The sequence below is a fragment of the Gigantopelta aegis genome, chromosome 14 (assembly GCF_016097555.1).
Source record: "Gigantopelta aegis isolate Gae_Host chromosome 14, Gae_host_genome, whole genome shotgun sequence".
NCBI classification, from domain to species: Eukaryota; Metazoa; Mollusca; class Gastropoda; order Neomphalida; family Peltospiridae; genus Gigantopelta; species Gigantopelta aegis.
In genome coordinates, this window is record NC_054712.1 from 58565501 (window position 1) to 58582723 (window position 17223).

Here is a 17223-nt window from a genome sequence, read left to right on the forward strand (position 1 = left end):
TAAAGGATACATGTATTGCAATTTAATCAAGGTTAGAATGGCAATATTGGAAAACAAATACCACAATGTTACAATGTAGCTTTTACATGTTATAATTAACATATAATACATTTAATAAAGATTTGATAAACATATTTTTAATGTTATATTTTCTCATTTTTTATTGTTAAAAGGCATCACCAACTAGGCTAGTACAGACAGATAAACAAAATAATAGTCAAATTTAGTGTTTTGTAGGATAAACTAATCATAAAAATATACTTTCATTAGCAGAGGACATTCTTCACTGTGGGTGAATATAGCTGCCCTTTTATATATTGTTTTACAATTTGCACACACAAATAGAGCATTTTTATTACTATCAGAGCATTTCACTTGGGGATATTTCTCGTTCCAGCCAGTGCACCACGACTGGTATATCAGAGGCCGTGTTATGTGCTATCCTGTCTGTGGGATTGTACATATAAAAGATCCCTTGCTACCAATGGAAAAATGTAGCGGGTTTCTTCTCTCTGACTATATGTCAAAATTACCAAATGTTTGACATCCAATAGCTGATAATTAATAAATCAGTGTGCTCTAGTGGTGGCGTTAAACATTAACTGTTTGAAGGTGGTGTATTTCAATCAAGTCTCTCGCTGCCACATCCATTGTCGTCTGTACACTGGAACATCCCTTTGAGTCTAACCCAAACTGCTCGGTAATATTTTGTTTCAATACTGTTTATTTATCTTTGGTGAATATATAATCATATCCAGGTGGTGAAGAGTTGTCACCCTTGAGCAATTTAAAATATTCAAGATGGCCGCCAGGGGGTCTGAATATCAACAATGTGCTATATGCAACCAATTGTGATAAAAACATGAATTATTTGTCTTTTTGTATGTTGTACTTCAGTTCTACAGACATTCTTAGTCGTATCTTCAAACTATTAATTATTAACCTGTCAGTACACCTGTACTATTTCTACAGACAGTTTACTTTCAGTACACCTGTACTATTTCTACAGACAGTTTACTTTCAGTACACCTGTACTATTTCTACAGGCTGTTTACCTGTCAATACACCTGTACTATTTCTACAGACAGTTTACTTTCAGTACACCTGTACTATTTCTACAGACAGTTTACTTTCAGTACACCTGTACTATTTCTACAGGCTGTTTACCTGTCAATACACCTGTACTATTTCTACAGGTTGTTTACCTGTCAATACACCTGTACTATTTCTACAGGCTGTTTACCTGTCAGTACACCTGTACTATTTCTACAGACTGTTTACCTGTCAGTACACCTGTACTATTTCTACAGACTGTTTACCTGTCAATACACCTGTACTATTTCTACAGGCTGTTTACCTGTCAGTACACCTGTACTATTTCTACAGACAGTTTACTTTCAGTACACCTGTACTATTTCTACAGACAGTTTACTTTCAGTACACCTGTACTATTTCTACAGACAGTTTACTTTCAGTACACCTGTACTATTTCTACAGGCTGTTTACCTGTCAGTACACCTGTACTATTTCTACAGACAGTTTACTTTCAGTACACCTGTACTATTTCTACAGGCTGTTTACCTGTCAGTACACCTGTACTATTTCTACAGACAGTTTACTTTCAGTACACCTGTACTATTTCTACAGACAGTTTACTTTCAGTACACCTGTACTATTTCTACAGGCTGTTTACCTGTCAATACACCTGTACTATTTCTACAGGCTGTTTACCTGTCAGTACACCTGTACTATTTCTACAGACTGTTTACCTGTCAATACACCTGTACTATTTCTACAGACTGTTTACCTGTCAATACACCTGTACTATTTCTACAGGCTGTTTACCTGTCAGTACACCTGTACTATTTCTACAGACAGTTTACTTTCAGTACACCTGTACTATTTCTACAGGCTGTTTACCTGTCAATACACCTGTACTATTTCTACAGGCTGTTTACCTGTCAGTACACCTGTACTATTTCTACAGACTGTTTACCTGTCAATACACCTGTACTATTTCTACAGACTGTTTACCTGTCAATACACCTGTACTATTTCTACAGGCTGTTTACCTGTCAGTACACCTGTACTATTTCCACAGACTGTTTACCTGTCAATACACCTGTACTATTTCCACAGACTGTTTACCTGTCAATACACCTGTACTATTTCTACAGGCTGTTTACCTGTCAGTACACCTGTACTATTTCTACAGACAGTTTACTTTCAGTACACCTGTACTATTTCTACAGACTGTTTACCTGTCAATACACCTGTACTATTTCTACAGACTGTTTACCTGTCAATACACCTGTACTATTTCTACAGGCTGTTTACCTGTCAGTACACCTGTACTATTTCTACAGACTGTTTACCTGTCAATACACCTGTACTATTTCCACAGACTGTTTACCTGTCAGTACACCTGTACTATTTCTACAGACTGTTAACCTGTCAGTACATCTGTACTATTTCTACAGACTGTTTACCTGTCAATACACCTGTACTATGTCTACAGACTCCTTACCTGTCAATACACCTGTACTACATGTATTTCTACAGACTGTTTACCTGTCAATACACCTGTACTACATGTATTTCTACAGACTGTTTACCTGTCAATACACCTGTACTATGTCTACAGACTGTTTACCTGCCAGTACACCTGTACTAGGTCTACAGACTGTTGACTGTTTACCTGTCAGTACACCTGCACTAGTTCTGCAGACTGTTTACCTGCCAGTATACTTGTACTAGGTTTACAGACTGTTGACTGTTTACCTGTCAGTACACCTGTACTAGTTCTACAGACTGTTTACCTGTCAGTACACCTGTACTGTCCAGACATGGCGTTCGTACACTCACAGTCGTATCTGCAGCCGTCATGCCACGTGCTGCCCTGCTGGTGAATATGACCCTTGTAGATACACGCGCCTGAAAACAAATATTAATTATTGTTATTAATAAGGAACTCATCAACACGTTTTGACACATACATACATACATACATACATACATACATACACATACACAAATAGATAGACAGACAGACATACATACATATATATACAGAGAGAGAGAGAGAGAGAGAGAGAGAGAGAGAGAGAGAGAGAGAGAGAGAGAGAGAGAGAGAGAGAGAGAGAGAGAGAGAGAGAGAGAGAGAGCGAGAGAGAGAGTGAGTGAGTGAGTGAGAGTGAGAGAGAGAGTTATTATGCAAGCATAACACATTATATTTATTCCTAATATATGATATTGACGATACATAAAACACACGAGGGTAATAATATCGTTATCATATAATGTCAAGCTTAATACAACGTGTTTATTACTAGATATTCAAATGACGTAAGAATATGTGACATGGTGTCTTTTTCAATGGAAATGACGTCAAACTCGAATGACGTCATTTTGGATGTCCTTACATCAAAATAAACTGGTGCTTAACGTTGTTGTTGTTTTTTGTTATCTGAACGCTTTCAGTGTAAAGTTGCTTGCTATTGAAATGTTTTTATTTGATGATTATGAATGCATACGTTAATTGTGGAGTGTCACCGTAGAACGTTTGCTTAAAGGTCAGTACACGTTGTGCCGTGACCTCAATTAATTTAAATCTAATTTGCAAAGTTATCAAATTCTGAAAGTATGTGATCTGATAAATATCACATACTTTGATTACACTGGATATGCTAGAAAATATATAATAAATATATATATATATTGGATGTTACACATTAATATAATGTATACAATACAATACAATACAATACAATACATTTATATAGTGCGGCACAGTACAAATTGTAGCATGACGGGACGTGACGCTATTAGTCAATTATGACAAATGTTGTATACAGTTTGTCTAGACCTGCGTATGATAGCAAACACATATTAAACATTATTGGTATATTTCAATAACATTTGAAAGTATTTGGATATTTATTTAAGCAGTAGAGTTAAAACTGCCAAAATGGTTAGTTAAGGACTTTCAAAATATGGCCTTTACATAAAACTGTCTAATATGGAGGTTACACTATCTTCATGCGTAGTGGTGGCGTTTGGGTGGACAATTTGTTTTTAATATTAAAAAGATAAAATGGGGTTTAACTACCACAAAACAAAAAGGTAACATATGTTCATGTTGTTTTTCTCAAATTCAAACATTTCTGAGCTCACGTAACTTACAACCTTCAGTTTCCAAGATTCCCTAATGCCACCCCTGTACATATGTGTTCAGAACAGACATATTTGAAGTACTCTTCATAGAGAGATGTATGTTATAAAATGTTTGTATTGCCAATTTCGCAGTAGACCGTTTTACTTCTGTGTCTGCTATTGACGTACACGAAACGTAAAACTGCTTTATGGTGTTTTTGTTACACTTATTAACCCCGTTTCAATTAAACAATTGCTGTATATTAATACAAACTGTTACATTAGTTTCAAAGCGAGTGTCTGCCAGAACGCTTTCTTGACCACGGTTGGTCAAGTGGTTAATGTCGCGCGAGTCAAATGTTATGCCTATCGGTGCAGTAGGTTCGAATCCTGCCAGTTGACCTTTTTTCTTTTTTAGTGGTTTTTGTTTTAATATTATGATCATCCTTACAAACTTGTACAGAGAAGGGACTTATTTAAAGTACGTTTCAAGTTCACAGAGGTGTAGGTGACATATAATTCATTTTCATAAGCAAATTTCTTGGTAAACCTACTTACCTCTGTACCCGGTATTGACGCCCACGTTAGAATTTGGTGGTCGGCCATATCCAGTGAAGGAGCCAATGAAACCTAGAGGCTGGTAGTTTCCGTTGACAGCGCCACCTGGCCCGACATGCGAAGAGTCACACTCTGGAACCTTGCAGCACAGAGGGTCCTGTGGGTCTGCGACCATCTGGCACCCAAGAGGGATGCTGGTGAACTTGGGACATCTAAGAAGAAACAGACATGATGTGTCAGTGTCTAACTTAATGACGTGGATTTGGAGTTTTATGTCAGTGGTAGACACTTCTAGTGAACTGTAAGATGTCATGAAGTCATTCTATTTCACTTGTTCAATTTTAGGGCGTGTTTAACATTTGATATATCTATTTATGTTGAAGTACTTTTTCATTAAATCCTAGAATTATTCTGCATTTGCACCAGCAATTTGGAAAGATATAGGTCAGTGATAAAGCACTTGCTTGAGGTGCGGTGGGTCATATGGTCGTTTTCCCGTGATGGATTCGGGTTATTTCCCGTGACAAGCCGTGACCTTCAACTGGTGTCACAATGGCAGTGGTAGGTACTGTTCTGTCTATGATGAAATGCATATTGAAGATATATTGCTGCTTTCTTGGTAGGAGTTGACTACTCTGGTTTCTGGCATCTGGTTTCTACTCTTTCTCTTTCTTTCTCGGCCAATAATTTTAAAATAGCCATAGTGCGATACCTAACAGGTATAGTTTGATTTGTGCTGAGCTGTTGTATTTATTTCCTTGTTCCACGCCTTGCCAGTTCTTCACAACGTCCAGCCCAAGATGGCGCATGCTACTGACCTATCTGTACACTGGTGATAGTTGTTTCTGGCGTCCTCACAGCGGCATGTCAGGCTACACCCATCTTTCCATTCCTCGCCCTGTCGATAGTAGTACCCGTGGTAAACGCAGAAATCTGAAAACAACATGCCAACAGTAGTAAACGCAGACAATAGTACTACACACACACACATATATATAGAGAGAGAGATAGCTATACATCAATACATACTAGCCAGTGCCAGGTCTGCCAACTGTGTCATGCACGTAAGCGGGATTGACCGAGTGGCTTGTAGGCCCCATGCATATAGTTGAGTTGAACAGCATCCCTTTTTATTGATGTCTGTATAGTTCAGAAAGGTATCGTGTAAGTCTGCAAATTGCGGGCGATTTTGGTGCCACAGGTTCGAGTCCCAGTAACGGCATGACACAATGTGTGAGGCCAGAAAGGATTTAATTATCCCCTGCGCCAGTGCCTTAATATCTATGTATGTAGTAGTTAAATACGATATACATACACTATAGATATTCATACATACATACATACGTACATACATACATCAATACATCAATACATACTAGCCAGTGCCAGGTCTGCCCACTGTTTCATGCACGTAAGCGGGATCGACCACGTAGATTGTAGACCCCATGCATGTGGCTGAGTTAAAGAACATCCTTTTTATGGATGCTTCGATAGTTCAGAGCGCATCGTGGTTAGTCTTGCAATTTGCGGGCGATTCGGTGCCACAGGTTCGAGTCCTAGCAATGGCATGGGACAGTTTGTGAGGCCAGAAAGGATTTAATTATCCCCTGCGCCAGTGCGTTAATATCTATGTATGTAACAGTCAACCTCGACATACATATAATATATAATTATTCATAATCAATACATAGATACATAGATACATAGATATAGATAGACAGACAGACAGACAGATACATAGATATCACTAGTACTAATATACTAAGATAGATACATACATACATACATACATACATACATACATATGTTGTAGTTAACGACGCCACTCAACACATTTTATTTACGGTTATATGGCATCAGACATATGGTTAAGGACCACATAGAGGAAACCCGCTGTCTCGCCACTACATGGGCTACTCTTTCCGATTAGCAGCAAGGGATCTTTTATTTGCGCTTCCCACAGGCAGGATAGCACAAACCATGGCCTTTGTTGAACCAGTTATGGATCATTGGTCGGTGCAAGTGGTTTACACCTATCCATTGAGCCTTGCGGAGCACTCACTCAGGGTTTGGAGTCGGTATCTGGATTAAAAATCCCATGTCTCGACTGGGATCGGAACCTAGTACCTACCAGCCTGTAGACCGATGGCCTAACCATTACGTCACCGAGGCCGGTAGATACATATAAAGATACATACATAGATATACCACTAGTAGTAATATAGTAGTACCAGTTACCACAAACATAGCTGTTATGTGAACCATAAAGACTTACCGGATCCTGCTTGAGGTGTGGTCTGTGCGAACAGTGGAGGTAGAGTTGTTATTTGCTGGTTGAAGTTACACGTGTACGTCTTGCAGCAGGCGTTCTTCGGGTCGGGTATCAGGTGACACTGAGGTGGCAGGTTCTCGTACTTCGGGCATCTGGGTTTATCAACAGAAGACGACAGTGTAAAAATAAAGCAGTCATTGTAAAAGGCTGGTAGGTGCAGGGTTCGCAGCCCGGTACCGGCTCAACCCAGAGCGAGTTCTTAAGGGCTCAATGAGTAGGTGTAAGGCCACTACACCCTCTTCTCTCTCACTAAACACTAAGCAAATAACAACTAGCCCACTGTCCTGGACAGAAAGCCCAGATAGCTGAGGCGTGTGCCCAGGATAGCGTGCTTGAACATTAATTGGATATAAGCACGAAAATAAGTTGAAATGAAATGAATGCAAAAGACCAGTCGAAATCGACTATACTACAGTCTTAAAGGTTATTTTCCAATATCACTAAGTTAGTCTTGGCATAGCAAGGATTTTGTGTACTGTGGGTGTGAGCAACCATAGTGGGATGGAGCCACTCACACTGTCTTTTACAGGTCGACAGGCCACTATAAAAGGTCGTGGGGAAAACGATGTATGAAGAGAGTGCAATGTGCACTGAATAAATTAATGCAACGATTAAAATATTAATCAATATTAATGAACACCCACCCCACCCCATCCGGTCAGTGTAAGTTAGCAGAACTACAGTGATAATTTGAAAAAAATGCACAGTTAGGCTTTATGAAATTTGGAAATATGACTTCATAAATACTTATGTATACAGTGACTATTGTGAATTTTCTCTAATTTTGTTTTAATGAAAATGTCCACTTACATCTCGGTACACTTATAGAAACCAACTGTACCATCCACACACTCGCAGTCGTACTGGCAGCCATCTTTCCACTTCTCCCCTTGTTGGTGAATGACGCCCTTGTAGCTACAACCCACTGGAAATAACAATACAGGTAAATCTGAGTTTCTGGTAAATGCTTCATACTGTATTTTTCTTAGATCAAGGATATAGTCACTGGCGGATCCACGGGGTCTCTGTGACACACCTCTCCCTCTCTCTCTCTCTCTCTAAATGTCTCTCATCCATAATACACTCTCACTCTCTCTCGTCACTCTCTCTCTATTTAAAAACATTTCGGGGAGCATTCTGTCAACACACTCGGTACAGATCTCGCTCCCTTTGGGGAGCAGAACACCTCGGTACAGAAGAGAAAACAAATCTCGGGAGCATTCCTCCATCACCCCCGTACAGATCTCACTCCCTTTGCAAGCTCGGACCATTTACCTTCGACAAACTCAGTTTGCTCTTTTCAGAATTTTGTGATCCTCTCCCTTTACAAAATTCTAATACTTGTATATCTCTTATTACAACAATTCCTTGTCTACGTTATAACTAAACAATACCATTACACAATTACACATGACGACAACAGACAGACAGACAGACAATGGAATACAAGCACACACCTCTAGTTCCTGTCATTGGTGGGTTGGTTCCGGAATGAACTGGAGGCATTGTCCCAAATCCCCCTGTCCCACCAGGGAGGGTGCCGGTACCGGTGGGGTACGACACAGGGCCGTACCCAGTAAACGCAGGGCCATAGCTTGGCACGACGACGGCGCCAGGGGACGCGTGGGTGCAGTCAGGAACCTGACAGCAGGGATCTGTGGGGGTGTCTTTCAGTACACAACCGGTCGGCAGGTGGTCAAACTTGGGACACCTGAAATGGAAGAAAGGAATGTAAGTTTAACACCATCTCAGCAGACTATTCTATAAGGACATCTAGAAAAGGGTTAAAACTTCTAAACTTATTTTCAGAGAAAAACTTTATATCGAATTATGTGGTTCAAGTATATAGTATATAACATATTGTATAGGCTTTGAAATGGTTGATAATAAGACGAGGAGTGGCCCAGTCTATTATAGGGTGTATACCATCAAAATAAATATCATAGACGACAATAATAACATGTGTATCTAAAACTGCTATATGCGGCATTTCAAGGAACATAATTATACATGATAACAATAAACACTACAAGTCCCTCGTCATTAGAGTAAATCAGAACAAAATGAATGATGATCAAGCTGCTTGTTCCAGATACTTTGACAAGTCTAGTTCCAAACAGAAACTGTCATCCTAATTTTAGTAGTATCCAACACATAGTTCAAGCTCAATAGTAGCTGGTATAGTGATACTAGTTCAAATTACAATTCACGCCGAGAAGTACATCATTATGGAACATGGAGCATTTTAAAGACAAACGGAAATGAAATACGTGTACTTCAAACTATATTAAATTGTGTTGTACTGTTAATAGTAACAAGAAGAACTGTGGTTTAGTCGTAGAGTTACGTTTACGTGCCAAACTAAACTTAAGATGTTTTGTGAAATTAGGCCCAGGAAAGGAATGTTTGTTTAATAACAGTTTATCTCATTTTGAACTATAGCTGTTTGGATCTAACATGCTATTATTGCGACACTTGATGAGCAACCCACCTGGGAGTACAGCGGAACCGCCCTGACGCTCCATCCACACAGGTACAGCTGAACTGACAGGAGTCGTGCCACTGTTGTCCCTGTTTGTACAGACCTCCTTTATACATGCATCCATCTGTGAAAGACAAACAACACTGGCAGATAACTACAGAGAGCTCTTCACTAATACTGATTTTTCTATAATGATCTCTGAATACTTATTTCTACAGAGAGCTCTTCACTAATACTGATTTTTCTATTATGATCTCTGAATACTTATTTCTACAGAGAGCTCCTCACTAATACTGATTTTTCTATTATGATCTCTGAATACTTATTTCTACAGAGAGCTCTTCACTAATACTGATTTTTCTATTATGATCTCTGAATACTTATTTCTACAGAGAGCTCCTCACTAATACTGATTTTTCTATTATGATCTCTGAATACTTATTTCTACAGAGAGCTCCTCACTAATACTGATTTTTCTATAATGATCTCTGAATACTTATTTCTACATAGAGCTCCTCACTAATACTGATTTTTCTATTATGATCTCTGGATACTTATTTCTACATAGAGCTCCTCACTAATACTGATTTTTCTATAATGATCTCTGGATACTTATTTCTACATAGAGATCTTCACTAATACTGATTTTTCTATTATGATCTCTGGATACTTATTTCTACATAGAGATCTTCACTAATACTGATTTTTCTATTATGATCTCTGGATACTTATTTCTACATAGAGATCCTCACTAATACTGATTTTTCTATAATGATCTCTGAATACTTATTTCTACAGGGTGTATACTACCAAATCAAATCCCATAGACGACAATAGTAACATATGTGGCTAAAACTCCTACTTGCAACGTATCAATCGACATAAACTACCTCACCTTAAAGTGAATCACAAAACAGTGGGTGTCAAGCTTCTATGACTATCCTAGTTCCGCACAAAATTCGAGTACTTTTTTTACAGGTACCCCATACATGTTCCAAGCACACGGCTACTTGACACAGTGGTACTAGATGAAATAAAATTGCATACTTTTTTAGCCCAGATGAAACTATTTTTTTTACAACCAACACACTCACATTTATAACCAATCACAGGACTTGTGGTGTTCACTTCTCTATCAAAAGTTGGGTGCACCTTGAACTTTGACCCAGCCGGAAGTTATTTGGTTTAGTACTACCTACAGAGAGATATTTACTAATACTGATTTTGCTATAATGATCTCTGAATACTTATTTCTACAGAGAGCTCTTCACTAATACTGATTTTTCTATAATGATCTCTGAATACTTATTTCTACAGAGAGATCCACACTAATACTGATTTTTCTATAATGAATACTGAATACTTATTTCTACAGAGAGGTTTTTTTTATTGATTGTTCTATAATGATCTCTATATACCTTTTTGGTTAGGTCGTTATACTGATATCTTTATAATTATCTCTATAGAATTATTCCATCCAGAACTTTTATTACAATTTGTACATGATACTGACTTTTATTCAAAATGTTAATTTTATCTATCTGTGATATTTGTATTTGTACACAGTTCTTTACACTGTGTTATTTAACTCTTTATTTGTTTTATATTGATGTTGATAATCACATTGTTTGTATTTACCATAGTTTGACACCCAACAGGTGATACTGTTTTATTTAACTCTTTATTTGTTTTATATTGATGTTGATAATGACATTGTTTGTATTTACCATAGTTTGACACCCAACAGGCGATACTGTTTTATTGAACTCTTTATTTGTTTTATATTGATGTTGATAATCACATTATGTTTGTATTTACCATAGTTTGACACACAATAGGCGATACTGTTTTATTGAACTCTTTATTTGTTTTATATTGATGTTGATAATCACATTATGTTTGTATTTACTATAGTTTGACACACAATAGGCGATACTGTTTTATTGAACTCTTTATTTGTTTTATATTGATGTTGATAATCACATTATGTTTGTATTTACCATAGTTTGACACCCAACAGGCGATACTGATTTATTGAACTCTTTATTTGTTTTATATTGATGTTGATAATCACATTATGTTTGTATTTACCATAGTTTGACACACAACAGGCGATACTGATTTATTGAACTCTTTATTTGTTTATATTGATGTTGATAATCACATTATGTTTGTATTTACCATAGTTTGACACACAACAGGCGATACTGATTTATTGAACTCTTTATTTGTTTATATTGATGTTGATAATCACATTATGTTTGTATTTACCATAGTTTGACACCCAACAGGCGATACTGTTTTATTGAACTCTTTATTTGTTTTATATTGATGTTGATAATCACATTATGTTTGTATTTACCATAGTTTGACACACAATAGGCGATACTGTTTTATTGAACTCTTTATTTGTTTTATATTGATGTTGATAATCACATTATGTTTGTATTTACCATAGTTTGACACCCAACAGGCGATACTGATTTATTGAACTCTTTATTTGTTTTATATTGATGTTGATAATCACATTATGTTTGTATTTACCATAGTTTGACACACAATAGGCGATACTGTTTTATTGAACTCTTTATTTGTTTTATATTGATGTTGATAATCACATTATGTTTGTATTTACCATAGTTTGACACACAATAGGCGATACTGTTTTATTGAACTCTTTATTTGTTTTATATTGATGTTGATAATCACATTATGTTTGTATTTACCATAGTTTGACACACAACAGGCGATACTGTTTTATTGAACTCTTTATTTGTTTTATATTGATGTTGATAATCACATTATGTTTGTATTTACCATAGTTTGACACCCAACAGGCGATACTGTTTTATTGAACTCTTTATTTGTTTTATATTGATGTTGATAATCACATTATGTTTGTATTTACCATAGTTTGACACACAACAGGCGATACTGTTTTATTGAACTCTTTATTTGTTTTATATTGATGTTGATAATCACATTATGTTTGTATTTACCATAGTTTGACACCCAACAGGCGATACTGTTTTATTGAACTCTTTATTTGTTTTATATTGATGTTGATAATCACATTATGTTTGTATTTACCATAGTTTGACACCCAACAGGCGATACTGATTTATTGAACTCTTTATTTGTTTTATATTGATGTTGATAATCACATTATGTTTGTATTTACCATAGTTTGACACACAACAGGCGATACTGATTTATTGAACTCTTTATTTGTTTTATATTGATGTTGATAATCATATTATGTTTGTATTTACCATAGTTTGACACCCAACAGGCGATACTGATTTATTGAACTCTTTATTTTGTTTTATATTGATGTTGATAATCACATTATGTTTGTATTTACCATAGTTTGACACCCAACAGGCGATACTGATTTATTGAACTCTTTATTTGTTTATATTGATGTTGATAATCACATTATGTTTGTATTTACCAGTTTGACACCCAACAGGCGATACTGTTTTATTGAACTCTTTATTTGTTTTATATTGATGTTGATAATCACATTATGTTTGTATTTACCATAGTTTGACACACAATAGGCGATACTGATTTATTTAACTCTTTATTTGTTTTATACTGATGTTGATAATCACATTATGTTTGTATTTACCATAGTTTGACACACAACAGGCGATACTGATTTGTTGAACTCTTTATTTTGTTTTATATTGATGTTGATAATCACATTATGTTTGTATTTACCATAGTTTGACACACAACAGGCGATACTGATTTATTGAACTCTTTATTTTGTTTTATATTGATGTTGATAATCACATTATGTTTGTATTTACCATAGTTTGACACACAACAGGCGATACTGATTTTTCTATATCTATATAATTATTTCTACAATGACCCCTTTGGTTAAGTCTTGATATAGTTTTCTCTATAATGGTTTCTACATAACTATTTCTAAGGTTACTTCCTAGACGTCTACATAACTATTTCTACAATGTCTTTTCTTATTAGGTCCTTATACTGATTTCTCTATAATGATATCAACAGAACTATTTCTACGGTGAGCTCATGGTTAGGTCTTTATACTAATTTCTCTATAATAATCTCTGCAACAGTGATCTTTTAATTAGCCCTTTATACTGAGTTCTCTATAATTATCTCTACAGAATGTTTTCTACTGAGACCTCTTGTCAAATCTTTATACTGGTTATTCTACAGTGATCTTTGGTTAATTATCTACACTGATTTCTCTATAATGTTTCTTTTAGCAGTACATCTACAGTGACCTGATCCTGTTTGGTTCAGTCTATAGATATGGTTTATCTGTAATGATCTGCACAGAGGTATTTATACAATATATATAAGAAATATTTCACACAAATATTTCCCGATAGTATTCTACATAATGTACTTCTAAATAATTTATGTTGATTAAATAAATCAGCGTGTTTGTTTACATGTTGCTGCTATTGGTTGCTTCTCTTTTCTTCTTCTGTTTTTCTTCTTTCTATTGGTGGGAGGGTCAGTTAGGGAAAAGCATCACTAGAATACAATCACATACTTAGCTTCTGAGGCACTGGATATGGTGATCGTGTGGGCACTTGGCCGGGCGGGTACGTGGCTCCTGGTGCCGGGGTTGGGTAGATGTTCGGAACTGGGATTGGGTAGCCCCCAATACTGCCGGGTTGTGTCTGGGAACCCACGAACGTCCCTCCTGGACATTGCAGGAACTTGCAGCACTGGCCTGGTATGTTAACCAGCTGACAGCTTGGAGGGGAGTTGTAATATTTTGGACATCTGTATCGAAAGGAAAAGTATTGTTTAACGACACTTCAGCACTTTAATAAAACACAACTATCTGGTGTCTAAAATGGCAAACTAAGACAAAATTACTCAAATAGCTCCATTTCTTTTCGACAAACCGTTCCAAATTATGCGTCAAATTACCTCATGAAAACTGCACAATATTTTATATTTTGGACTTAATCCTACGAGACCTTCACAATTCAACAGCACCACAAATACCCCCGCCCACCATCTCCCACCCACCCCAAACCCTTTCCTGTCCTGGACGAAGGGGCCGACTTGGGCCGACACCTGCGCCCATGACAGTCGTGCACTACAACAGCTTGTTTTGAATGTGCAATGGGTGGGTCATTTGCTTACAAGCCAATAAGACCCGTGTACCTGAGCTAACGTTTTCAATGATTTGTTTAAAATGCGTGACGTCAAACTAATCGTCATATTATCGATGGCGGCGACTTTAGAACTGTGATTTACTAAAAGATTAATTAAAATGTTATTTTAGAAGTATTATAGGATAAATAGAATTCGCTACTCGTGTTTTTTAATATGTAAATTATCAACCTCGTCTAGTTAGTCGGTATTTGTCTCGGCAGAGCCTCGACAAATACCGATTAACATAGACTCGGTTGATATTTTCCATATTAAAAAATACTCGTGACGAATCCCCTCTCTCTCTCTCTCTCTCTCTCTCTCTCTCTCTCTCTCTCTCTCTCTCTCTCTCTCTCTCTCTCTCTATCTATATATATATATATATATATATATATATATATATATATATATATATGCACAAAAACAAACACCTACTGATCATTGCATCTGTAGTAACCATATTTAGAATTTTCACAAACACACTCTCCATTGCATCCGTCGGACCATCGCTGGCCTTGTGTGTAAGCAATTCCTTTGTGGATACAGACGTCTAGGAGAAACAAAAGAGTAATTCTGACACAAATATATCAAATTAATCATACACATATAGTCGTTTGTATATAACAAATAAAGAACTATTAAAAACTATTAAAGATACTGTCCTGAGTTTTCCATTGTTCAGAATACTTAGTTAAAACAGAATGGAGGTTATGGAATGATTACACATATTTTGACATACATGTACATAATCTAGGGTTGTATAAAGATGGATGGAGTCAGTGAAAAACATTGTAAACAGGAGGTGGCGGGCTACTGGCCTCAAAACTCTGATGTTGAGATGGCTTGGATGTCAGTCCCTCAACCTTCAGTTGAAAGAACTCTCATGTTGAGATGGCCTGGATGTCAGTCCCTCAACCTTCAGTTGAAAGAACTCTCATGTTGAGATGGCCTGGATGTCAGTCTCTCCACGTCCAGTTGAAAGGCCAATTACTGATTCACACCCGCACGGTCCAGCCCCACCCCGACCCACCCCGCCCCGCCCCCAGTTGCTGACATCTTCTAAATTCTACGGCTGTAGTATGATTTCACATTTCCAGTATATACATATTGTCGTATTTAGATGAAGGCAGCAGAATTATTACAAATTCTACGCAGTGAAGAATTACACGTTTTAGAATATAATAAAATAGTTTAATAATGCTCGATGTTCAGTATAAATACCAGTGAACTTACCGTTTGGTCCAGGTAATATGGCAGCAGCTGAAAATGTAAAAACAAAACAAGCATATTACTTAAAATATTTATTTTATTTTATTAATTGCCTTCTCTTTTAAATTAGCGTGTATTACGAGTAAGAGTGTGTGTGTGTGTGTGTGTGTGTGTGTGTGTGTGTGTGTGTGTGCGCGCTCGTGTGTGTGCGCGCGCGCGCGTCTGCTGTGTGTATATTTATATAAAGGTTTACATAAATAGTGTTTGTGAAGGTGTTTGTGTTCTCTATGTGTTAGTATATGTATGTGTTTATGTATAAATGTATTTGAGTCAACATTCCGGTGTTTCGATGTTGAACAGACCACACCGAACAGTTCCTCGAGATAAACATAGTATAATGTAGTTTTTAGTCAACATTATGTAAACGGACGCTTTCTCGACCTGAATGTATCTGTATAAGTGTGTGTGCATCTTTGTGTGTTTGTGTAATAGTAGATGCGAGTGTATGTGTGTGCGCGCTAATGTGTGTGTTATTGTGTACGTGCGTGTGTGTGTTTATCTTACTGCACAGTCGACAGTGTTTTCTACAGTTCTTCATAGCCCACTCTCGGAACTGGGTGTCTCTACAAGTGTTCTGGCCGTAGGCTGCACAGTTTGTTATCTTGTCCACACACGGCGGTGGGGCTGTTGGCTTGGACTCTGCAAATACATTTGAACATATGTATTAAATTCAGATAAACAGAACAAATTATCTTTGTGAAATAAAAAACACTAGTATATAATCTTACTGTGTGGTGTATAATTTTTACGTAGCCACAATTCTAATGCTGTGTCAGCCCTTTTTCCGACATCCTCAAAGATTCTGGACAAAGATATTTATAATTGCAAATGTATGTTTTACAAACCAGTCCAGAAGTTATCTAGGTTAATGTTTTGGGTTGGGTTTTTTTACTTCTCTCACTCCACGCACATGCAGACGCGCACGTACATACATACACACAAAAACAGAGATATGCTCGCATGCACACATGCATACACATGATCAAATAATCCAAAAGTTAACATTACTGCCAGTGAGAACATTTTCCAAATTGTATTTCTGCACAAACAAGAGTCAAAAAGTACGTTTTTACACTATTATGACTGTAGGATATTTTGCAATCAAGAGGATTGTCTTTTCCCATGTCGATGAGTGTCTTTCTCTGTCTGTAAGAGGACTGCCACTCTCAAACTAATGACACAGGTTTGTAAGAGGACTACCACTCTCAAAACTAAAGACATAGGCCTGTAAGAGGACTGCCACTCTGAAAACTAATGACACAGGTTTGTA

General features: G+C 36.9%; 1 protein-coding gene across 1 annotated transcript in view; it reads right to left on the reverse strand.

The window, feature by feature from the left end:
* The window catches only part of LOC121389365, a 56433-nt gene that overhangs the window by 14281 nt on the left and 24929 nt on the right, over window positions 1-17223 (reverse strand). The window contains 11 exon segments of the mRNA XM_041520959.1: window positions 2820-2934; window positions 4711-4922; window positions 5529-5643; window positions 6986-7134; window positions 7853-7967; window positions 8500-8753; window positions 9534-9648; window positions 14071-14306; window positions 15120-15234; window positions 15918-15944; window positions 16458-16592. Coding sequence (XP_041376893.1) covers window positions 2820-2934; window positions 4711-4922; window positions 5529-5643; window positions 6986-7134; window positions 7853-7967; window positions 8500-8753; window positions 9534-9648; window positions 14071-14306; window positions 15120-15234; window positions 15918-15944; window positions 16458-16592 — 1588 coding nt within the window.